Source organism: Alosa sapidissima, chromosome 8, assembly GCF_018492685.1.
Source record: "Alosa sapidissima isolate fAloSap1 chromosome 8, fAloSap1.pri, whole genome shotgun sequence".
In the NCBI taxonomy this organism is placed as follows: domain Eukaryota; kingdom Metazoa; phylum Chordata; class Actinopteri; order Clupeiformes; family Clupeidae; genus Alosa; species Alosa sapidissima.
The window spans coordinates 4,751,786-4,778,418 of NC_055964.1; the positions used below are offsets into that span (position 1 = coordinate 4,751,786).

The following is a 26,633-nucleotide window of genomic DNA, read 5'->3' on the forward strand; positions in this document are numbered from 1 at the left end:
AGCGCTTTCACTCCGAAACAAGTGAAATGGGTTTTGTTCCGGTTACGTTCATTCACAAATTTTGTTTGTTACCAGTTTTCGGTTACTTCGTACCGTACCGTTCGTACCGTTTCTAATTCCTGCTGAAAACCCATGTTCCCTGACCCTATTTGGGGGAAGATCTGTTTTGGATTCAGGTTTTGTTTGTATGTTCAGTCTCTGCTGGCCTTCTGTTTTCACCCCTCAGAACGAGGAAGGAAACGACGAGGCGGATGACTCAGCGGACGAGTTCGAGGAGATGAACCTGTCGCTGCTCTCGGCCCGCAACTTCCCGCGCAAGGCCAGCCAGACGAGCATCTTCCTGCAGGAGTGGGACATCCCCTTCGAGCAGCTAGAGATCGGCGAGCTCATCGGCAAGGGCCGCTTTGGCCAGGTCTACCACGGCCGCTGGCACGGCGAGGTGGCCCTCCGTCTCATCGACATCGAGCGTGACAATGAGGATCAGCTCAAGGCCTTCAAGCGCGAGGTGATGGCGTACCGGAACACGCGCCATGAGAATGTAGTGCTGTTCATGGGCGCGTGCATGAATCCACCGCACTTGGCCATCATCACCAGGTGAATCACGCAAGCATGCACGCACATGCACACACACTCACACACATACAAACACACACACACACACACCCATACACACACACACACACACTCACACCAGATAGGACAGTTACATACACAGGTTGTTTTACCTGTGAGGAGCCTGATGACCACTGTGTTAATTGGAGTGTTTTGCTGTGATGCCATGAATAGCCAGAAAGGGAGAGACAGAGAGAGAGCAACAGCAATTTAAAATGCCAAATATCCATGCTGTTTTGTATATTTATGCCATAAGACAGGTAATCAAAACAGTAGGGTGTATATGGCTAAGGATAGATCTTATGTAAGCTAAAGCTTTAATAATTAATTTGGCATGGCAACTGAATGAAGTAAAGAAAGTGGTTTTATATGATGTCATTGAAGATACGTTCTTCAAAGAGCTCTGAATGCACAGGAAGTAGCATTTCTGCACTCTTTACTGTCATGTTTGTAGTTTGTAGTACTGTCATACCTGATGTCACATATTACAATGAATATGATTGAACACCCCACTCACTGCTCTAACACACGTCATCGTAACAGGGACCCCCCACAGCTTGATTTATTTGCTCGTCATGTATTTGAACAATGCTCTTTGTGTGAAGTAGGATGTATTTCTGTGTGCTGAGGTGTAATGAGAGATCAAATGATTGCCATGGTAGTAGATGAGAAAGGGGACCAATTAGTTACCCCAAAGACCCCTTTCTATCTATACTAGGGACACATTGTATGTACACAATTGTATGTAGTGTGTGCCTACACTTGTGCATTTAAAGTTTTGATGTGTGGAAATTTGTGACCCCCCCCCCCCCCCCCCCCCCCCCCCCCCACACACACACACACACACACACACACACACACACACACTATTTTTAGAAAGTTTGTGCCTGAACCAGGGTGTGTACGAGGCTGTTAACGGCCAAACAGCCAAACGTTTCAGTGCTGGAGGATAGAGCAGTGGCACGGCCTTGCGTTGCTTCGTGTTCTGTCGTGTGGCGTGTTGATTTCCTGTGTCTGCCCTCTCCGTGCTCCCTGCCCGCCTGTGTGCCCAACTGGCTCATGGCCTTTACTCTGAGCCCTAGCCGAGCTCGTTATCTCCACATTAGCCCCTTTAGACTGCCCGCCCGCCTGCCTGCTCACTTTGGGGTGCTTTCAGATAAACTCAAAATATCTCTTTCAGAAAGTTACTCTAGGATGAAGTCTACTGCCTCTGTTTTGAAATACGGCTTTGTTGTCTTGTCTTTTGTTTTGCTCACACACTTCTTGTGCACTAAATATCCCACCAAAAGTACCAAATTTAAATTCTGGGTAAAGTGCAAGGTTGGACAACAAACAAAAATGAACTAGGGGAAGCTGTGGTGCAAGCAGCAGCACCATGCCACACTTAGGTCTGGGTGAATTTAACTCTGTCCACAAAATTTGAGGTCGGGAAATTTGGTTCAGCCATTGCCCATTTCATTGCTCTGATTGGTTAGATCTATCGAGTAATGTGCAGAGCCCCCTGTATTTTTCCCCTGTATGAGTTGAAACACACCCCATAATAATATCATAATGGTGCAGTATCAGACTCACACTCTGACTAGAATTGAGTATGGCTAAGTAAGGCTAGAGGAACATTAGTAATGGGATGGTTTCATCAATGATAAAGAGTATTTATTAAGACTACTGTACGTATAGCACAACTATAACACTATTTTTATTTGACATTTAAGTGTTATTCTTGTATTGAATACATGTATTAGGTTATCACTGTAAAAACAACACCATTATGTAACTTGATGATGTCTTTCAATGTCCTGCCCTCTGGATAAATAAAAAAGAAGGCTGTTAAGTTTTAAGTTATAATATAACAGAAAAAGTGATTTTCTCCACATCGTCTGCAACAGAAGTTTTGCATCTCTAAAACAAAGACATCCTTGAGAAGTTTTCAGACGAAAGGGCTCAATGAGCTTGTCCGGTACATGATAATGATAAAAAAAAAATAATAATAATAAAAATGTTAAAAACACAAATAAGAAAGATTGTTAAAGGGAAGGGAAGGACTTAAACACATTTTCAGATGTGAAAGGTACTGTACGAGAGAATCAAGGATAGTGTGACATACTGGCTCGGAGTATGTACATTCAGGGGAGACCAACGCAGTGTTGAAATAATAATAAATGAATTTATTAAAGAAAGTTAAACATAACTAATATTTCAGAATAACGATAAGGATGAGGTGCAAGTCAGTGTAGTGTTAATTACGCAAAAGTGAAGTGTAAGTCAGTACAGAGAAGAAGGTAACGCAACAAAATGAATGCCAAGCCGGGAGGAGGAGAACCGCCCGGAGTGCAGACTGAGCCGATCTTAAATCTCACTCCCAATCAGGCACACCTGGGCACACAGGGGAACAAGCACCCAGGCACGTCAGTGCCAATGGGCGGAGTTAGGACACAGCGGCCTGGGCCGTAACAATAGCAAACATGTGATGACATTTCTCTGAAAGTTGAGCGTTTGTAGTCAGAAAGGTCATGAAGTTATTGCAAATATATTTTGTAGTGATGAAATGTTTGTTGTGTGTTTCTTTGGTTGGTCTTAAAAAAGTGTTTTCAAAGTTCATTTTTTTTACTTTTGCATTCCATCATTACTGTTGACAAGACAACTGAGAGCCGCTGCCTCTATCCTAGAAAACTTTGTAAGATGCAACAAAAAATCCCAAGGCTTGTGAAGCATCACATTTTCAAGTTTGCTGAAGACCTTTTGACTTTCGGCTGAGGGGGATTACTTTTTAACCTGGCAATAGCCAGATGAATTTCGCTCCGCCTAGCTCCACTCATCCATCTGGAACCGATCCATTGAAGTGTTGCTTCAGATTAATCAAAAAATGCTTGCATATGATTGAATAAGCCACTTGTCCGTCATCTATTGACATGCTACTTCAACCACTCACATCGAAGCCAACCCGTGACTCTAATAACAGACTCACAGTCGCTTCTACGCTATGTCACATCTATGAAACTCCCGCCCTGTGCCCTGATTGGCTAAACCATAAAGTTGGTTGGAGAAATCACTCTCAATGGAAGAGGTCCCAGATGGATGTGAGTGAAGCTAGGCGGAGCTAAGCGGAACGACATTCATCTGGCTAGGGTCAGGTTAATTACTTTTACCTACAACCCCAAATCAGAAAAAGTTGGGACGTTGTGTAAAATGCAAATAAAAACAGAATGTCTTAACATTTTTCAAAAAAAGTTGGGACAGGGAATGTTTACCACTGTGCTGCTTCATCTCTTCATTTAACAAAATTCTGTAGATGTTTAGGAACCGAGAAGACCAGTTGCTTGAGTTGTCCTGCCAAACATAGGATTTCTGTTGCTCGACAGTAGGAGGCATTCCTAATCATGTTTTTCATTTCATGGTGGACCTAATTTGACAGGTCTGGACTGCAGACAGGTCATTTTAGCACCTGGACTCCCATACTGTTTAAATATGGAATATATGATAGATGATAGAAATATAGATGTTGGGTTTTGGACTGAGTCCTAAAACAAGTTGGATACGTTGGATACTTGGATAGGCCCTCTCCTCTTTAGCCCAGAAATAATAGTCCAAAAATAATGGCACATTTTGATTGGTCTAATTACAGGACCTTTTCCCCCCTTACTTCAGTTCATTTTAAACAAGCTCAGGCCCAGATATCTCTGTAACATATCTAAATACAATTTTGGCTGTTGAATCGTAAAGTTTACACTAGCATTTCTGAATTGAGTATCAAACTATGCTTATAGACAATGGTTATCAGAGGTATTCTTGAGCTCATACAATTATTTTCTTCATATAAATAGGTCTGGTTTTAATGTAGTGCCATCTGAGGTTTTTCAGTTCTATCCCTAGTTTGCAAAGATTTCTCTGGATTCTCTGAATATTTTAATGATTATGTACTGTAGATCATTGGTTCCCAAAGGGTGGGTCGCAGGAGATTTTATTTGGGTCTCCAGCACACGCATTTGTTGTGTAATGGGCCTAACTTATACCAGGAAAGCTAACAGTTTTCTATTAAGATCTAGTTTGTTAACTACAGTCACGGTCCAATGCAATTTTGCATTTAGAATAGCTAAATAGCTTTGCATTTAGAAAACCCGGTGCAATTTTGCATTTAGAATAGCTCTGAAAGGGGGGGGGGGGGGGGGGGGGGGGGGGGGTTACGTGTCGCAGAGGGGACAGCGTGGACATCTCACTTGCAAAATGAAACATTTTTGTGGGGCGCCTGCCATGGACCTCGCAGTTGCAAAATTCAAGGGACATGAATCAGCCTTTTTGCACAAACATTAACGGGGCATCGAAAAGTTTGAGAACCTGTGGCCTAACACAATATTGGTGGTTGCATGTTTGCTCTGAAGTGAAATGGGTCGCGATTGTCTGCCATTTTTAAAAAGTGGGTCCCCAGAAAAAAAGTTTGGGAAACACTGCTGTAGATGATGAACTCCCTAAGCACATTACAATTATGATTTGTCCACACAGGTTTACACAGAGTGACCCCTACGAGATTTTTTCATATCCAGTCATGTTGCCAGTTACCCTAATTGGTTGTGAAACATTCTTCCTTTCCAATCAAACATGTTGCTGGTAGCAAATTCAAAATGAACATATATTTTCCATGAAATAGTCAAATTTGTCACTTTCAAAATTTGATATGATCAATGTGATGTGATTTGATGTGTTTTTGCAGCTAAATATGAGTTTATAAGATTTGCAGATTATTACATTCTGTTTTTATTCACATTTTACACAACATCCCAACTTTTTCTAATTTGGGGTTGTATAAGTATATAAGTATAAGTATATGTATACTCCTGTGAGGGCACACAGTGAACACACAGTGAGGTGAAGCACACACTAATCCCATCACAGTGAGCTGCCTGCTACAGCGGCGCTCGGGGAGCAGTGAGGGGTTAGGTGCCTTGCTCAAGGGCACTTCAGCCTTGGATGTGGGCATGGGAGAGCAGTGTTCAACCACTTCCCCTGCCCACAGTTTTCCTACTGGTCGGGGATCGAACCGGCAACCCTTCGGTTACAAGCCCAAAGCCCTAACCAGTAGGCCACAGCTGCCCCCAACCAGCTAGTCAGGCCAGGCCACGGCTGCCCCCAGCCAACCAGTTGTATAAACCATCTTAATTTTCAGGCATGCAACACTATCATTAAGATGACAACATTTTAATCTGTTCTATGGTGTGCCTTTCACACAAAAGTCTTGGGATGCCACTGAATGTTGCCAGACAAGATACTAAGCCAGATAAAACAGATTCTGTTTTTGAATCCTGCACCATAGCTTCCTTTCCCTTAGAGACAGAATTGTACGGCACTGCTGTGACAGGAATCGTTTTTACACTTCCAGCAAATATTTAAGGTTGTTTGTATTTTCATTAATGGTTTTGCAGTTATGCTCCAACAGATGCCATATACTATCACTGGTAGACTTAAATTATGCATAAGAAATAGCTGTTCACTTCAAGGATGAATGTTTACAGAAGAAGTAAAAAAAATCCTTGTACTTTGGGATTATGGATTTAATACTTCAGTAATTTGAAATAAATGCGTTGTTTGAAATTTTTCAATACAGGACACTCAAAAGACATTTTTGTTTACAAACAGTACGCTGTGCATGCTGATAGCAAAGCAACAGACATAAGTGATGGACTACACTTTCAGAGGAAAACAAAAAGCTCTGTTTTAAAGACAAAACACAAAGTGTTTCATCGCACTATCTGCATTCTAGTAAAAAAAGAACTCTCTACTTTGTACAGAAAAATGCATATTTGGGCTGAATTAATTCTGTATTTACCTCGTTAAAATTCTGCAATGGCTGCTTATTTGCCTGTCAGAGAAAGAGAGAGAGAGAGAACGAAGAAAAAAGGCCGTCAGACTTTTTCTGTATGTGTAAACTTGCTCTGAAAAATCCAGCGCTTCTTTCCCTGGCCTCTCGCACAGCAGATGGTATTATTTGAGGCCAGACTGTCACCCCTTCACATTCGCCGTGGAATTTGGACTCTGTGTTCATTCCCTTGCAAATCAGAATGCCACTGGGGAGAGAGGGAGAGAAAATGTGCCTTGGAGCACTGCTTCATTATCCTGTGCATGACTTGAACTGTACCCACACTGGGAGCCCATTGCCTATGGATGTGTACTTTTGGCCTCATAGTCAAGACGTGCCATGGCATGTTTTGTAAGTCTTGACAGGGCTGTCGTTGTTTGGCACGAACAGACAGACACACAAAGGGGGTGACTGGACATGACACGGCACGTCATTGTGGTTGTCTTATTTTATGGCTGTGGCCTTGCCAGAAATACAGAATTTGCCCAAAATTGCTGAATCATTTTTCCGTCATTTCTGCTTTGGCACAATAAATGACACATTTCAGGATTCTTGGAAGCTTTGATAGAAATCATCTCTCTCTCTCTCTCTCTCCCTGTCTAATCTTTCTCTCTTTCTCTCTCTCTCTCTTTCTTTCTTTGTCTAAAAGCCAGCTTGCATTCTGATGAATATCAAATTGAAATGTGCATTTCAGGAGATACCAGGATTTCATTAAGCCTCTAAGAGGGGAAAAAAAAAAAGTCATAATCATTCATTATAGAGCGTTTACCTGGAAGAGCATCCGGACAAACAGGCAAGATTGAGGCTGAATTGAGAAAAATTGGATCCTGCCCTAAGATGCAATGTTTGAGTCTGTGGAACATAAACACTTAATATTGTTTACATTTGTCATGAGGAGCTCCACTTAGAGTGGGAATCTTCAGGCCAACATAAGAAGGGAGAAAAACAGGGTTTTCAGGATTTTCCATTTCTATAGAGAGGAAGGAGGAGAGGAAATGGTGGGATAGAATGATAATAGAAATGAAAGTGTCAGAGGGACAAAGGAGAGAGACAGAAGCATTTGAGGTTAGTTTGCTATTTCCTGTCTTGTAAATGTTGTTTACTTGAACATCAAAAGGAGAGGCCGAGCTCCTGTGGTCCTCTATCTAATTATGGGCTCTGGCGACAGGATGCAAGGGACTGCAGCGGGTCTGTGCACCATGTCGCGTCACCACGACGATCCTGTCGGCCATCAGGTGATCCCTATCAGCGGGCGTCCGCTGACATCATCATCAGGATGTTTAACGGAATGTCACTGGCACCACGGAACATACACGCACAAACACACACACACTCTCTCACACACACACACACACACACACACAGAGACACTGATGAGAGTCCCCAGAGGAGACTTAAAATCTGGGTTGGGGGAGGAGGGGTACGTTATATGCTTCCCTCATGAATATGCATTCGGAGCTCCAGAGGAAGAGACGGCCCTCAGGTGAGATGTCGTCACCTGTGACGGAGCCTCACACGCAGGGGGTCGGTGTTGCGGCCATGGCTGTGGTGGGGGTAGTGCATATCACACTACCACCCCTGCTGAGTCCAGAGCCCTGCTGTCATCTGGCTCATCAGTTAGCAAGCAAGTGATCCACAGGTCCACATTAAAACCTCACCAGCAGCTGCAATGCTGTAGAATGGTGAAGACTGAATATCTAAGTGATATGACATAGTGGCTCTGAAATCCCAACCAACCTGAACTTTGTTTTAACATTATTGTGTGTCATACATGTATTTTTGTCTTAAGCACAAACCAATGGAGATGAGAAACTGTATTAAACACTGCACCTAAGCAGATCTATATGGGGCACATAAACTACTGTTGAAACTTGAGCTGACATTTGCTTGTCCTCATGTTTACAGCCTGTGCAAAGGGAGGACCCTCTACTCAGTGGTGAGGGATGCCAAAGTCATCCTCGATGTCAACAAGACCAGACAGATTGCTCAGGAGATGGTGAAGGTAAATAGAACTGTTTAAGTTATTACTGTTCCCGTAGTCATTTACATTTCATAACATGTCAACAACAAAAAAAACACATCAAAAATCACAGTTATAAAACATTCAAAATGATTTGTGCAAATTAACTGTACATAAAGTTAACACCATGCAGTGAGGGTAATCATAAAATGCCACCTAACAATCACAATGTGATCAGGGTAGCTCTTCAGGCTTGATTCCTTCATGTTTATGTAATAGTGGAGGGTCCCTAATCAGGATACTAATGCACAAACTTAAGCGATGGGCGATTGGAGAGCAAGAGAGAAACGTAGGCTAGGATGGGAAGTTTTCCCACTTGTTTTAAGAAAAAGCTCTTGAGTATAGTTTTGTTTTCTCTCTTTCAGGGTATGGGCTATCTGCATGCAAAGGGCATCATCCATAAAGACATGAAGTCCAAGAATGTCTTCTACGACAATGGTAAAGTGGTTATCACTGACTTCGGCCTATTCACAATATCTGGAGTACTGCAAGGTGGAAGGTAAGTCTGTGTGGAAATCCCAGTTTAATATCACCCTTCCCTCGGTCAAACATAATCACTTGATAGGCCTATTTCTCTTAGAGCCTCTATTTTTCTCCCCACGGAAAAATACTCTTTCAGAAGCTAATCTGTAGTTTGTGAAGAAGCAATCAATTGCGGATAAGTTCAGAAACATCATCACAGCTTGATGATTGGGTTGGGCCTGGAAGAAAAGAAGTGAATAAACAAGTCTGTTAGAGGAAACAGTGACTTTTCCCCTGCTTGACGTCTCTAAGGAGAATAACGAGGGCAGTTGGTCCGTCACACGATTCAGATTTTTTTAATTGGTCTAATTTAATATGTTCCACCACTGTAAGCAATTCAGTTTTCTTTTTCCCCCCTCTCCCGCAGCTAGATGTATTGTGGTCACTGTATCGCAAAAAGTGGAGGGCCTAATCATTTACGGCATATGGTTCACATCAGTTCGTTTATCACTGGAGAAGTCATGGCTGACTGTTTGAGTTTGTGACTAAGAAACATGCCATCTCGCAGAGTCTTCTCCACGACAGAGTGTTACCCACGAGAGCAATTCACTGTGCCATGGTTAATCTTTTATAAATTAATCTGAGATTTATGGAAAATGGCATAATATGATAAGTTCTTTACAAATAGAATACATTATGCAATAGAAGTAGTTTGGACAGAATGGATATAAATACATTATAACAGTGATAAAAAGGAAATCTTATAAAACAAATCCTATAAAGTCAATAACGCTTCCATGCGAATCTTTGTATTTGTGCGCAAGGGCTGTTGTCATGTTGTGACTCCGTGCCATTTTACGAAGGGTAATTGATTTTGGTGAAGACCGCCACTTCGCCGAGTGAAGTCAAACTGCTTTCCCTACTGTACGGTGTGATGCGGTGCGGCTGGGGGTGAGTCTCGTCAGCTCCTGAAAAAGACAGAATGGTTTAATTCGCCTCCCTGCTCGCCCGCCTGGCTCTGCCCCCACTATTTGTATTAAAATGTCAGATGAAATCCTGCATGTGAGAGTCCATATTGCCAGGGCAGAGTCGCACGGCCTCACTCAGCCTCTTCAGGAGATGTGAGTGGGTGGTGGGATTAGAGAGAGAGAGAGAGAGAGAGGGTGGAGAGGAGGAGAGAGAGGGATAGAGAGAGAAATAGATGGAAGGAGCGAGAGAGAGAGAGAGAGAGAGAGAGAGAGAGGGAAGGAGACAGAAAGTGAGAAAGAGATTCTTAAGACCGGGAATGAGAGAGAAAAAAAAGAAAGAGAGAAAGAGTGACTGAGACACTGTAGAACAATATTGAATAGGGAGGAAGACAGACCCTGTAAATGTTGAGAATGTTTAATTGTAGAGGCATTGGATGTGTGGACATGCAGCTCTGCATTCCCCTGCTGTACAGCTAGGCCCACAGATAGAGAGAGAGTGCGTCTCTTAGCAACATTTGATGCCAGATGATGAACGGAAGCTGATTCTCTAGAGTGTGTTTTTACCTCTGTTTTATTGTTACAAAATGATACTTGGGAAGCATATGTTTCACTTCAATTTTACGCTGTAGTAATATTGCTGACTTGTGGTAGGTCTGTCACCCTTTTGATGATGCTACTTCTTTTAAAGCCAAGGCTTTTTAAAATTCAAGCCTTTGTTCTGTGTGACTAAATAATTACTCATTTAGGGATCAAAAGAGAATTAATGTGTAAATAAGTGTAGGCATGGATGTACTGGATTTTTCTACAGCAGTTTCCGCTCCCCCACAAATGTGATTTCTGGAGACAACCCAGTAGGTTGCACAATTATAGCTACTTGTTTGCACATACATAAATACAGTACCATTTTCACTCCAATTATATATTCACATCCTTTTTCCTCTCCAGGCTACTTCCAATATAGAAATGTTGTTTGAGCTGTGTTATTTTAGAGGCATTTTCCTGCCACCTTTTCCATGGTAAGTCAGACTCCGAATTCATTTCCAAGCATTTATGCCAAAGGCCTAGCTACAGTTGTTAAGGAGAAGGATGCTTATTAGATCAATTCAGTTAAGTTTACCTCCTCAAGAAAATGTTCCCATTACCAGCCAAAACATAAAATCAGCCCGTTTAATGATCCCTGTGTCACTCAATGAACTGGGCCAAATGGAAACTTTATTTTAAGGATAGTTGTGTTTGTTGCATAAAACCATAGCAGGATGTTGTGCATTTTTGCATGTTTGCATGTTGCATTCTAAGATCTAACTTTGATATGGTATTTGTTGAGAGTATTTTGGTCTTTCTATTTCAAAGGACAGTTTGTGTGTTGCATAAAATCATAGTATGGTGTATAGTACATTTTATTCATCAGTCTCTAATTCTAATCTGTGAGTATGTGATGTGATCTGCGCCTGTGTGTGCCTAAATGGTGTTTATGGACCAAGCGATACCTCTTAACACAGTGTGCATCTGGCACCATTCTGGATGCATACTGAAGTAGCTGGAAATGTCAGAGTGCTCCAAGGCTTGGGTTCGAGTGTGGCTCTGAGCCCAACTGAAGGTTCAAGTCGCCACAAATCTCCAGTTGTGATGTTTTAATTGCAGGCTGGATGCTCCGCTCTGCATAGTGTACATCAGTTGAGGAAAGACCCTGCAAAGTCAGAGACACTTTTAATGATCCGCAGTATCATCTTCGAGTGAGGATAAAGACGTGGTTAATGTTTAATGAGTCGGACAAACACTCTCTCCCACAAAATTAGCCCCGAAATGATGTGAGTCATACAGTGACGCGAAACATTGCCCTTACAGCGGCATCAAACTTCAACCACGTTTCTGCATTTGAAAATTGTCAGCATCTTTTTTTTCTTCTTCTTTTTGTTCGTTTGGTTTTGGAAATGAAGGTCAAATACAGTACATGCAGATGACTCATAGCCGACCATATGGTGTCAGTGCTTTCTATAGAGAATGGAGTGAGTCACCGTTTGCCTTTGGCTTTTTCCTCTGGAATTACATCACAAAATATTTCACACTCCCTGCACCGCGGGTCGCCTCCAACTTTGCGCTGCTTTCAGGTCAAACACGTGGGTCTGAGAGGGTCTTCTGACGAGGGGATGAACTGTCACTGATCAGCAATCCTGAGTCAGCCAAATAGAAACAATGGTTAAGAGGCAATAAACGGCTTGCTGCACAAATACATGTTTTCAGTAACAATGTGTATTCAGGAGGAATTAAGATATTACATAATTCTGTGACCATATTTCTCAGGACAATAATGAGACGTTATGACGGAATGGTGTGACATTATATTTTAAGGCATTTCATTTTAATACATTATCTAATGTCACAGAAAAGCTTTGAAAGCCTTCAAGTCTATTATAAGACTGAATGTCATATAAAAGAGTTTGAAGAGACTGAATTCCTATTCTCTCTCTCTCTCTCTCTCTCTCTCTCTCTCTCTCTCTCTCTCTCTCTCTCTCTCTTCTGTCTCTTACTCATTCCCATCTCCTGGTCTTTCTTACCCTCTTTCTCTGTCTCATTTATTTCCCTTCTCTCCACTTTCCTCATCTTTTCTCTCTCATGCTATTATTCTTTCTCTCGGTCTCCTTTAATCCCTTCTTCCTTTCCTGCTCTCTTCTCCCCTTTATATTCACCTGTTCTGTTCATCATGAGCCTTCTATGTCTCTCTTCCCTGTTTGCCTTCTCTGTACTCCATCTCTCCTCTGTTCATCTGTCCTCCTGTCATCACTCCTCTTCTTTTTCTCTATTTGCACTCCTCTGCTGATTTATCTCTCTTCTTTTCCTCTCTCCTCATCTTCTCATTCTCTCTCTTTCCTCTCTCTTTTCCCTTCTTCCCCCCTCCCTTCTGCAGTAGAAGACAGGACAAGCTGCGGATCCCCAGTGGATGGCTCTGTCACCTGGCCCCTGAGATTGTGCGTCAGCTCTCCCCCGACACTGAGGAAGACAAGCTCCCCTTCTCCAAGCAGTCCGACGTCTTCGCTTTTGGGTGGGTATAGCCACTGGATTCAGTACCATTGCACCAGATTATTCAGTGTTCTCTCTGTTCTCTCTTTGTGTGTGTGTGTGTGTGTCTTTATGTCTGTATACCCACGCGCACATGTGTATATGCAGAACTCATAGGGAGTGTGTGTGTGTATTTGTGTGTTTGTGCACATTTGTGTATACGTGTGCAAGGAAAAGGGGACTTGCAAAGGGAATGTGTGATAGTCACAATGTGTGTGTGTGTGTGTGTGTGTGTGTGTGTGTGTGTGTGCGCGTGTGCGTGTGTGTGTGTGTGGGGGGGGGGGATGCTGCTCTGGTGACTCCTAACACAATTGCATTCTCAGATGTCGCCCCATATGGAGCCACTGTCATGCTGTCAGCCGGGAGTAGTGGCGCGGTGCGGTGCGGTGCGGTGCGGTGTGGCCCGTGTAAGCCAGCCAGCTGGTCAGCTGGACTCCGCCACTCCTGGAGGGTCACCCGCGAGCGCCACTCTCTTCTCTCTTCTTCCCCGCTGCACTTCCCCTCGTCCCTTTTTCACAGCATCACCTTACTATTTTACGCCTCTCTTCCCAGTCACAAAGGTTCAAACTGGCACTGTAATGGTGGGGATGCTAAGGCTGGCTCATACGTGAACCCCTCACACACCATGAGCAGCCTAGCGAGCTGTTAGCTGATCTGCGGTGGTTTTGCACTAACTTTACTGTATGCCTGTATGTCTATCGTGCCCTGCCTCACCACTGTTATTCGGTTAGAAGGATACTTATTTAATTTCCCTTTGACCCACTCCTTAGCTGCTTTCATCAGAGAGTAATTTCCTGCCCATAATGAGCTGCTCAATAGCAGCAGCAGACCCTGTGCACCTGTGGAGGAGAGTGCATTACATTTTTGTTATTCCAATGGCAACACTTGACTCTATGATCAGGCATTAGATTTAATTGAATCCCTTTGTTTGATTGGGTGAACTTCAACATGAGCTAATCCTCCAGAGGCACTGGCATGGACGTTTGAGAAAAATAAATACAAATAAAAAAACACACACACACACACAAGTGCTTCTTCAACTGGCTGGCTCCTGTGCTCTTAACACTCTTCCTCCGGAACTCACGGATCCTCTGCTGCCTTGCGCCTGCTCTATCACCCTGCTCTATGCTCTATCACCCTGCTCTATCACCCTGCTCTATGCTCTATCACCCTGCTCTATCACCCTGCTCTATCGCCCTGCTCTATTCTCTATCACCCTGCTCTATCACCCTGCTCTATGCTCTATCACCCTGCTCTATGCTCTATCACCCTGCTCTATCACCCTGCTCTATGCTCTATCACCCTGCTCTATCACCCTGCTCTATCACCCTGCTCTATGCTCTATCACCCTGCTCTATGCTCTATCACCCTGCTCTATCACCCTGCTCTATCGCCCTGCTCTATTCTCTATCACCCTGCTCTATGCTCTATCACCCTGCTCTATGCTCTATCACCCTGCTCTATAATCTATCACCCTGCTCTATCACCCTGCTCTATGCTCTATCACCCTGCTCTATAATCTATCACCCTGCTCTATCACCCTGCTCTATCACCCTGCTCTATTCTCTATCACCCTGCTCTATGCTCTATCACCCTGCTCTATCACCCTGCTCTATCATTATGGGATTGAATGACAGGCTAATTTGCGATTTAAATGAAAAGTGTGTGTGAGAGAGAGAGAAAGAGAGAGTGTACAGTATATTAGGGTATGCCTATGCTTGTGTCGATATGTCTGTGTGTGTGTGTTTTCGTGTGTGTGTGTGTGTGTGTGTGTGTATGTGCGTGTGTGTGTGGTGTGTTTGTATGTGTGTGAGAGATAAAGAGATATTGAGAGAGAGTGTGTGTGTGTATGTCTCTGTGTGTGTGTGTGTGTGTGTGTGCGCGCGCAAGTGATGTGCAAAAGTGTGTGTATATGTACAGTGCATTTGCAGCTTAGTATGTAATATATATATATATATATATATATATATATATATATATATATATGTGCCTGTGTGTGTTTTGTGCATTTGTGCATCAAATCATGAGTGTCTATTTTCTCATCGAGTTATAAATAAATAAATTAATAATCAGTCATGTTCTTCCCCGCAGCACAATATGGTACGAGCTACACGCACGCGAGTGGCCTTTCAAGAACCAGCCAGCGGAAGTTATCATATGGCAGGTCGGCTCGGGCATGAAGCCAAACCTCACTCAGATTGGCATGGGCAAAGAGATATCGGTGAGTAAGATCCGACGCAAGACTTAAACGAGACAGCGTGAGACCACTCAGTGTTCTCTGCAGGCCTCTGCTCTGTGCTCGCCACATTTCCTGCGAATGGTTCCCTAATGGCCTGAGATTAGTCAAGCATGGGGTATTGAATTGCCTTAACACATGGTTAGCAAGTGTAGAATCTAATTAAAAGCATTTTTTATTTTTATTTTACAGATGCCAACAGCACACAAAAAAAGATTGGACTGATAGCCTGCAGTTACTAGCTTCTGGATAGTATCTGCTCACACGTGCATTTTTTAATGCTGCCTAGTTTTTAGTTTCAAAGGAGTTTTGACTCTGAAGAAGACGCATGGGCGTCGAAACGTTAGTCGGTTTGCACTAGGTTAATAAAAATCACTTAAAGCGGTGTGTGCTCCGGTCCTGCTCTATGGTTCTAGTTAGACCTTGGGTCTCCTCTTTTGGCTAACTGAGAAAACATTGGAAAACCCTTTTGCAATTATGTAAGCACATGATGACATCTGAAACCTGCTGCCCTAAAAAACAATGCAACTGATCTCAGCTGGTATTCTGTCTATAATAGAGTGGAATGGAAATTTCTAAGTGACCCCAAACCTTTGAACGCCAGTGTACATTGCAATCTCATGTGACCACTGTATCTGCACAGAATGAACTACACTTTCAGATGGATATGGCTCTCTCTAAAAATAGTCAATATGTTTACATGACACTCTGGAAAAAAAAATGTGTTAGTCTGTAAACCAAAGTTTTTAGTCCGGCTGAAATCGGAGAAAATCGAAGCTCTTTCAGCCCCACTAACACACCTACAGTCACGTTACAAAGTTTACACACCCATGCTAAAGTTGACTAAAAAGAGGAGATTGGCATTAGGTACTTTTCATAAGATCATCTCTAAATGCAAATCAAACCAGCTATTAGGCTAACTGAAATAAAACCATGCCGATCTCTAGGTATGGTGAAGGGTATTTGATGATGTCGGGCTATTTTAATTCCAAAGGCCAAGGGAATTTTATCAGGATGCAGAGTATCCTGGATCCATGGAATAGCTGCCCTCTAAAAATAAAAATCTGTCTGCCTCTATTGGAATTTAACATTGGGGTGTGTATACTTATGCCCCCTTTATTTTAAGGAAGAACATTTATTTATTTACGATACATTATTCATTCACAAAGACAATTGGTGTCCTTAAAGGTTGGATTTTTTTAATTAAGGCAATCTTCACGTAAGATTTCAAAGCTGCGCTAAATGTTTCGTTGGTTAGGATAACAGCATTTACTTCAGGAGCTTCAGGAACCATCATTTCGCTTGCTGCTACTCAGCCAGTAAAATCTGTGAATTCTGATAGTCGAGTCAGTGAGTGAAGTAGCCAACTATGGAGAAGAGACTGATAGCCTGAAACGAGCGAGGAGAGGAGATGGGACGAGAAACAATCAGTAGATACATACATAGACAAATTTAAGATTTAAAAGCAGTAAGATTTAAAACAAAAAAAATGTGTCCCTGCCATATGTTATGTAATTATGATGTTTTTTTTTTCTACTAGATTCTTTAGTAGGCCTACTATGAAGCAAATAAACTGTGTTTTAAGGGCAATGTCATTTCCACCACCAAAAACAAAAAAGTAGTAAATATTTTTTAGTTTTTCTTATTTCTTCCAAGGACAAGAAAATGATCATAGTTGAAGAATTACCCTGCAGTGTTACTTTGCATTACATCTAGCAGCTAATGCAAACCATATAGCTTAAGGCAGCTAGGTAGGCTACTAATAAAATGTTTAAAAGTGCGCTGCCTGTTTGTGCGTGTCGTGTTTGATTTCCAACTTATGAAACGTTGCTTTGGTGTCTAACCTGCGCGGCCAAAGTAGGCCACACCAGAAACGGTTAATAATGGATCTTTGGTAATGCTAAACTGTACTGTTTGTCTGTCCAGTTTCCACTAAAGTAGTGCAATAACAGGCTGGCTGGCTGGGTGACAGCTCAGACAACAAACTTTAGTTAACTCGCTAAAACATGCAGCTAGCCCGCAAAAGGTCTCTCTTACATAGCCTACACTTTAGCTGAGGTCTGCCCGCTGGAAGACGGTACACAAATAAATAAACAAAGTACACCTACATTAAGGCGCATTCTTACCTTTGTGTAGAGGCTATAAGGCTTGCAGTCTGATGATGATTGATGGATCATCTCACTGATTGCTTGCAGCTTGCCTGCCTACATCCGGGGTGCACAGCAGTCCTTGCAAACAATTAGTCTTAGGCCTACGATGTCAAAGTGTATCAATTTACAACTGCTACAATCGATCGTAGACTAGTTCATTCACCATTCATTGGGATTTCTGAATTTTTTTATTGGTTTATGTTGGTTTGTGTAGGTTACCCTTTCAGACCCCACGTCCATTGGAATGGACATGACATATTTTTGGGTCTAGACCAATGAAAATCTGTGATTTCACCATTTTAATTATGCTTTGTAACTGATTGGATCCTGATGACCCAATCAGAATGCAGTTAGGGCCTGTAACTTGATCTGAGAGCACTTCAGACATCAGACAAGACAAGCATGGCTCTGAAGCTAGATAGGAACAGGAGTAAACACATTTTTCCCCTCATAAATATGAATTTATGTTTATGATAGCCTAACCAATTTGCACTCAGTATAATTCTAACCATTGCAGGTGATGATATTTGAAGTTATTTTGAATATATTTCATAACAGTGTAGTACATGATTTTTTCAAAGTTTAATGTCCATCCCAATGGACATCAGGTGTTGGGAGATGTTAGCCAACACTCATTTAGGCACTCACCAGGCAATGTTCTGACATATCCTCAAGACCCAAGCTATAATTTTGAATGCATTTTTTATTTATTTCAGCTGTTTTGGATGAACTCATTGTGCACTCATTTTACTAAAATGTGTCGTCATTTTTACTAAATCGTGCTCTCATTTTATTAGATTGTGCACTGAATTCAGTCAAATGTGTGCTCGGTTTACTAAATAGTGTGTCCATTTTGCTAAATGGTGGGCTCATTTAGTCAAATTGTGCTATTTTTTTGTACAATGAGTGCACATTTTAGTACAATGAGTGCACTATTTACTAAAAAGAGTGATTTAGTAGACGAGCACACTATGTAGTGAAACGAGTTTACAATTTAGGATGCGTTCGTAAATTCAATCTGACACTGAAAATAGAATAGCTCTCTGAAGTTCAAAAAACTAGTTTATTACATTTTACATAACATTTTAATATATTGTGCGTATGTTTACTAAATTTAGTAAAACGAGTGCACTATTCAGTATAACAAGCGCATGATTTAGCAATATGTGCACACAATTTAGTAAAATGAGCATACTTTTTATATATATATATATATATAGATATATAGATATATACCTAAAAATATCTTGCAATGACTGCTCTAGGGTTCCGTACTAACCATATTACAATCTATTCTTGTTAGTATAACAGTACCCAGAGTACGCTCTGGATGCTCTGAGAGTGTGACACTTTGAAAAAACGAACGATAATTCCACCTACGGTCCAAATTTACGAACGGTTAAAAGTTTTAGAGTTGGCTCAGAGCGCTTGGAGTGGCAATTTACAAACGCACTCTTAGTAAAATAAGTGCATAATTCAGTAAAACGAGCGTATATTATCTTGATATACAAAAACAATCTTGCAATGACATCTCCTGGGGGGTGTCATTGCAAGATTTTCTATGTATTGAGAAAACATACACTCGTTTTACTAAATCATGTGCTCGCTTTACTAAATTGTGCGCTCGTTATACTAGATTGTGCACACATTTTTGTGTATTGTGCGCTCGTTTAACTACAGTACATAGTGTGTTCAATTTACTAAATCGTGCTCTCGTTTTATTAAAAAGTACACTTATTTTACTAAATTGTGTGCTCTTTTTCCAAAAATTAAAATGAGAATGTGATGAAATAAAATGAGTGCAATTTAGCAAATGAGCCCACAATGTAGTAAAATAAACACACTGTTATTTTACTAGTAAAACAAGCACACGATTTACAAAATTGAGCGCACAATTTAGTAAAATGAGCACACACACTTTAGTAAAGCACATTTCCTCCATATACACAAGCAAATATGTTGCAAACATACCCCCGGTGTTCCGTATTGGAACATGTAATTAAAAAATTTAATTTAACAGTTCAGTTCACAAGACTGTGTGAAAACAACAGTGCAAAATGCAAAAAACAATGCAAACTGTGTGTGTATATTGAAAACTGCTAAACATTTTGTACTAGCACCACAGGTATTTTGTGGACGCAATCTGGCACATTAGTTAATGTGCATGTTTTGACCTGCTCATAGACATATAAAAACATTTAGACACATGCAAACATCCAGTTCCAAATGTTTAAAGGTGCCATGTGTAAGAATTGAGGTAAAAATATCCAAAAAATTAGCTACACACATCAAAAGAATGAGAAGAAATAAGGGCGATGATGTCATTAAAAAAAATGACAAGGTATAGTGCTGCAGAGATATCAACCTGAATTAGCATGCTAAATTACTAGCCACAGCCCGACAGGTATCATAATACCAGTTTCGGCCATGGGAGGCGGTATGCGGGCAACATAACCGCCAGCCAAACTGTAATACACGTTTGTCGGTTGTTACTTTAGGGTAGACCAATTCACTTTCTGGAGGTATACTGCCCCCATCTTTTATGGAATGTGGAGTATGAATTGATTTTTTGGCGGACATTACACATGGCACCTTTAAGTCATATGTGATTATTACTTTCAATACTATATGTAAAAAACATAGTGTTTTTTCCCTAAGTCCTCATGTCATTTTACACCTATTTAGTCGAGGCGTCCATTGTAATGGACATTAAAAAACAGTAATAAAGACATGATTTGTCAAATAATTATTTTTCCTCTTTATTTCTACATTGGAGAGGAGTAAAAATCATCTGAATAACATTTTTTTTGCTCAACAGAAAAAAATCAGGTCTGATGTTGATATGAACCTAACCAATGAAGTTCCACGTCTTTATTACGTCAGACGTAATTTCAATCCACTCTTGAAAGAAATGAGTTTGGGGGTCAGTTCTACTCATATAAGAGCTAATCTTGTCAAAATAATCGATAACTGGGAAACTAGTTGAGTGAACTTAAAACTTTTGTGGTGCTTGAACAATATGGCAGATTTGAGTACAGCTCTGCAATTTTATTGAGTTTAGAACACTTTTGGGGAATACAGTGCATGTATACCCTCTATCAGACTCAAATAGGACTGTGGTACGCATGCATGTACAGTTAAGAACAAAATGATTCATACTCCTGGCAAATATTTATTCAATGTTGATTTTCTCTTTATCGATAATGTTTGTTCTGACTGAAAATTACACTACCACATGTCAAAAGGTTGTAAGACAATGTGGTGGAAACATGGAATCAAAAAAGAAGCATTTTCATCTTTTGTTAAATCTTTATGAAAAATGGCGTGTCCAAAATTATTCATACCCTTTTTAAATAATCAATGGAAACATCTTTATTTGCATTCACAGCTCTCATTATAAGAAATGGTTCTTATAATACCTACCAAGCCTCTCCATGTCTCCACAATGATTCTAGACTGCACCTTTTTAACAGCAATCTCTGGCCTTGTGCTCACTTTTTTGACGGATTGAGGTCTGGACTATGGCAGGGCCACTCTAAAATGTTGCTATTGTTCTCGGCTAACCATTTTTTTGCCTTGTTTAGCTGTATGTTAAAAAAGATAAAAAGGCTTATTATTTTGATTCCATGTTTCTACCACATTGTCTTACAATCTATTGGCATGTGGCAGTGTCATTTTCAGTCAGAACAAACATATTGGTCAAGAGAAAATCAACATTAAGTCAATATTTGCCAGGGGTATGAATAATTGTGTTCTTACATGTAACTGTATGCATCATGCATGCATACCTCTGGACACTTCAGTCTTCAGCCCTTTTAGCTCGGTTAGCCAGCTAACTACATAAGCTACTATGCTACAATGCTACATACTACTACATGCTACTATAATGCTATAACTGTAGCTCGGCTAAACTGTGCATGTAAACGTACTGACTCTGTGTGTGTGTATGTGTGTGTGTGTGTGTGTGTGTGTGTGTGTGTGTGTGTGTGTGTGTGTGTGTGTCTGTGTTTTGTTCCTCCATGCAGGACATTCAGATGTTCTGCTGGGCCTTTGAGCAGGAGGAGCGTCCCAGCTTCTCTAAACTGGTGGAACTGCTGGAGAAGCTTCCCAAGCGCAACCGCCGCCTCTCTCACCCTGGCCACTTCTGGAAATCAGCTGAGTATGTCAAATGAGTCAGGCATGGAAACAAAGCTAAACAAAACTAAAAACAAACAAACAAAATAAAAGAGAGAGCACGGTAGAGAGAGACAGATAGAGAGAAAGAGAGAAATAGAGAGAGTTGTGAAAGAGAAAGGGAACCAACAATCATCCAGTGAATCCTGCTCTAGGTCTGTTCAGTGACAGAAGTCAGCCACTGCCTAATCTTATTTTCCCAATGAGAGGCCCCTATGGGTTGGGGCCCCTTTGCATGTGTTAGGACCTGCACCACGCAGCTGCTGGGTCTGAGTCAGGTCCGGTCGGCTCGGCGTGGCACAGCACTGGATCCCATGCAGAGTCAGCTGCTGTCTGGGTGTTTAGGTACTCAGTGTATCCAGCCCTCCCCAAAGCGATGATTAGGAAGACAGTTTTGCTTTTTTTTTTTTTTTTTTTTCAAACATTGAGATTCATGTTTTTTTGTTTGTTATTGACGTTTGACCATGTGAGGGGAAACCTTTCTTCGTTCACTCAGTTGTTATTTTTTAACAATGGATGTTTTTTATGTTTTATTTTCTAAATGTAAATGGGTTTTTTTGTGCCATAAGTCATGCCATTCTGTAGTTACAGTGCATTTATATGAACAAATGCAAGTCATTTTCCTTCTGTGTGTGTGTGTGTGTGTGTGTGTGTGTGTGGTGTGTGTGTGTGTGTGTGCGCGCGCGTGTGTGCGTGTGTGTTTGCGTGTGTGTATGTGTAAGTTTGTGTGCATGTACATGACATGACATGACAAAAACATGGGATTGAATGTAAAGAAAATTGTGTCCCCTGTAAGAAATGTGCTTTATTTTCCAGCTCTGTCTCTGCCATTTGTCTTGTCAACATTCTTCTTTGTGTGGATGCCCATGTCTGCATTTTAATCAGTGAGCTTTACTCTTAAATAGGCGATACTGCGTATCATATCTACTGCTGAATGTGAATTTAAAAAAAGAAACACTCCCTCCCTATTTTTGGGGGAAATATAATCAGACAGGTGATTGTTACCTAGTCATCGCTTCAGGTCTCCATGTCTTCATGAAAGACAGTGAGAGTGTTTTGAGAAGTTGCGGTCCTGTTAGCTGCACCCTCAGGTGATTAAAAAACACAGAGTCCTGCTAAACCCCCCTTGCTCCTAATGTGAGTATGACACTTGAAATGTAACATTATAACTGTGACTTTCTTTTGAATCAGCTTAATGAGATGCTGTTACTGAGCCTAAAGACACACTCACACACACAAAATACACACTTATAACACATCCCGCTGATGTACACACACACACACACACGCTTACATACACACAAAACACTGTTCCACGACTGATCGGTTAAACATATAAGATACATAATTTCATTCCATTCATTCCAAAGTACAGTGTGCATCTGGTGAAGTAAATCAGTGGAGGAGCACTTTTCATCATCAGTTCATTTGTACATTGCAAAACCATACATCTAGTAACCAAGACTGTTGCATGCCTGAAGCGTCACAGTATCCAGTACATATCATTGTATCAAGGCCAATTTTATATGTATTTTCATGAGATTTCGCCAGAATTTTAACTTTAATTAACAAACAAAACCATATCATTATAAGCAGTATTGGCTTTGAAAGTAAAGTACTGCAAACAGCTTTCTTTGGAATACAATGCCAATGTCCTCTAGTATAGACAATCTGCTCATGTAAGATACGACTGGGACTACACATAGTACTTAACAGTGTCACAAATGCATACAAATATTTTGCTGCTGTTTTTTGGAGTACACAAGTCTATTTTGAGATCACTGAAAATCAGGCATTGTACGTCGATCATCTATATTTGTAAAATTTAGTACTAACTTCTGAATGCATGACATGCTTTATAAAGGTTCCAATCAGCAGTTGCTGTTGATTATGCTGAGAAACAACCTTCAAATTATATCTATATATAAATATATATATATATAACATTTTTTTATTTTATTCAATGTCGTTGCACTGATTCTGGGAGTGTAGAAAAAGATCAGCCACAGTGACAGACTCTGCAACACCTGAGCCATAAAAAAAGACAACAATATAATTTTGCTCCCTCAGAAGGCCATGTAAAAATAAAAAAAAGATAGTTTATGTTTCAGAGAATGGTTGTAAAATTATATTTATACATTCATTGTACTTTATTGTGGGAAAAAAACATCATTTGAATATGGACTTGAGGGTCTTTGAATGGTTAATATGGTCATGATAGTGCTAAGATGAGGCAACATGTTAAAGACCTAGAAGAATGGGCAGATTCTGAAGATCAGTTCTTCATCACCCATTGACCTCATGCTGTTCTGGTGTACAAAAAAAATCTGTTTCATTTTTATGAATGTATGAATTGTTGCGCTGTGGTTATGACATCCTTTTTTTCTTCTTCTTTTTAAAGGTTTGAACCATTTTCCTATATTGTTGTGTGATGTTTTTTGCTGTTTGTTTTTTGTTTGTTTTTCTAATTCGTTGGTGTTTCTTTCTGGATCAGTCTTTGTATTGTACAGTGTAGTTGTCAACACGCTTGTATTTACTGATGCCTTATAGTCCACGGCTTAGTGACTAGTAGAGTTATCACAAGCTCCTTTTTTGCACTCATTCTCTCAAAAAATGTATGACAATAAAAATGTTTTCATTTTGGAATTTTTTCATGTTTAAGTTGTCATTATTTTAAAAGTCCTTTATTCTTTTGTCACATTTTATGATTTTATGTTCAAGGAATTTTACTTACATGACATTTACTGACATTCACACAATATTTTAACTTACGTTTATACCATTAAATGGGAAATATATCTATAACTAATATAAATAAATAAATAAACTTTGAGAGGACCAGCACCCATCATTAGCAATATAAAAGCCCAAGTAAATTAAATATGTAAACACACTTCCCACACTCTGCTATGGCATACTATTTTCCAGACACATTCCATCCTGATTAGAAAATAAATTTGAATTCCTAAGGCTCAATTACACATGCGGTATTTAAGTATAAATATTTCTCATCGGTGGAGGTCCCAGAACACCTGGTGGTTGGTCACACTATTCGGACCACAGGGTCTCCACTACCCCCCTCTTCCCTTTCCTCAATGCAAAGACCAGCTCTGAGTAATTGGCTCCTGCTTCTTCACTATGCTGCATTCCCCAGGGTGAATAATTGGCCAGAGACCAGTGTGTAGGGCAATGTGTCTCCACATTTCAAAGACCCCACCACACCCCCGGGGAGCTTGCTTTCCTCTCGTTGAGTGGAATAGGGTGTGGATTGGAGTGACATGCTATTGCTATTAACTGTTGCTGATACTGACGCCGCCGCTGTTGTTATTGTTTGTTCAGTCAGAGGGTTCTTGTAACACACATGCCTGGCAGACTAATGAGTCGTTCTGTTTTTAGGGGGGAGAGAGAGAGTCAAAATAGAAAATGAGTATGTGTGAAAAAGGAAGTTAATGATGAATAAGACAGAGTACTGGCCATCATTGTATGTATTGGCTAGTGAGTCAATAAGGTTAAATTAACCATTCAATTCTACAGTATTCATGTAATATACTGTATGCATATGTTTGACCCCCTAAACTGCTGTTTTTTTTACATTTCTTCACACTTAATGTATACATATATTCTGTAAGTAGACTCTAGCTACATAAACAGGGTTAAAACTCAATGTCAAAAAGTTATTACATATTCATTTACATTACTTATTTCTAAAAATATCTTACTCAAGGCATTATATAAAAAAGATCAAACTTCTCTTTAATTTTCAGGATCTCTCAATTTTTTGATCCTCACACTGAACTAATCATGCTGGTCTCTCTTTACACAATCATGGGTTGTTTCAAATCCGTCCAGCATGTTAGCTGAGACAGGCAGCCCTTCTAAGTTAAAGACGGGCCTGAAACAGTGGCCAGCAAAATACCAGAGGAATCCTCTCATCTCAACAGCAGCCCTTGGCTGGCAATGAGGGAATTTTAATTGAATCGTGTCCAGTATCTGGGCATCAGTCTCTCCGGGTCTATCGGATCACCTCCCAATTAGCTGCTGACATTTCTTTTGTCTGCAGAACACAGGCTGGTAATTTCCTGGCAAATCTCCACCAAATGAGGGAGACCTGCTGGCAGGAGTTATGTGCAGGAGAGACAGACTTGGTCAGGCCAAGGCCAGGTGCTCGAGAGAAACGCGGCGTAGCATGTCCACAAGAGGAGTCCGAATATGTGGTAGAAATTAACACTGGCATTTGGTCCCGTTCTCTTCAGATTGAATTAGATTTGATTCCATTAGATTAAACGTTGTTGTCATTGTGCAGAGTAGAGGTACTGAGCCAAGGTAATACAATTGGCATTCTAACCAGAAGTGGAGAATAAGAGTGTTATTCATTTGTATTGTTTGTATTATCTATGTTTTACTCTATATCCTGATTCTTCACACACTATACATATGTTAAACAAACACATACAGTTATCGATGCGTGCATTTTGGAGCTGCTGATATGTTTAACGCCCGACAATCGGTCGAACTGGGTTCGATTCCCGAAACCACCTACGCGCAGCCTTGCTGCTTTGGATAAAAGTATCTGCTAAATACCAGTCACCTCTAACTTTAATATAGGATACATACAACACACAATGTCAGCTGCAAATAAACAAATCAACATTGGTGAAATGAAAATGTCAAACTAGAGTGGGGAATGTTTGAGGAGTCAATCCTTCAAGCATCTGACGATATCACAGACCATGCGTCTTTTGTTTGTGTTTGTATGTTTTATTTTTTTACATGTCTTTTCGTTTTGCTGTCTTTTGATCGTGTCATGAACAATCTTTATCCATCTTTCTCTCTCACATATGATTTCCTCTCATCCATTCTGAAATTACCATATTGATTGCACAGAACAGGCAGTAGAAGCACACAGGTAAACAAACCAACAAACAAACTTCCCAGTCTTGTCCTCCTTGTTATACCGCTGGTATCAGTAGGTTGTCAGGAGAAATCAGGGGGTGCCATAACAAGATACACTCAAGTCTTGGCAACATCTCTCTTCTGTAAAAGTGGAATAAATTACCACAGGGTGGTGTGAGTTGTTTACTCTTTGATACCAATACAGTTGGGGGTA

At 40.8% G+C, this 26,633-nt stretch overlaps 1 protein-coding gene across 4 annotated transcripts in view; it reads left to right on the forward strand.

The window, feature by feature from the left end:
• Positions 1–26,633, forward strand: part of ksr2 (kinase suppressor of ras 2) — a 92,855-nt gene that overhangs the window by 59,782 nt on the left and 6,440 nt on the right. For 3 of the 4 annotated variants that reach the window (XM_042101680.1, XM_042101682.1, XM_042101683.1), the window contains 6 exons: positions 227–594; positions 8,366–8,462; positions 8,846–8,979; positions 12,816–12,950; positions 15,059–15,188; positions 21,379–25,030. In XM_042101680.1, the coding sequence (XP_041957614.1) occupies positions 227–594; positions 8,366–8,462; positions 8,846–8,979; positions 12,816–12,950; positions 15,059–15,188; positions 21,379–21,525 (1,011 nt within the window). In that variant the 3' untranslated portion in view covers positions 21,526–25,030. Of the gene's footprint in view, positions 1–226; positions 595–8,365; positions 8,463–8,845; positions 8,980–12,815; positions 12,951–15,058; positions 15,189–21,378; positions 25,031–26,633 lie in introns of those variants that run through there. The other variant, XM_042101681.1, reaches the window with a different exon arrangement.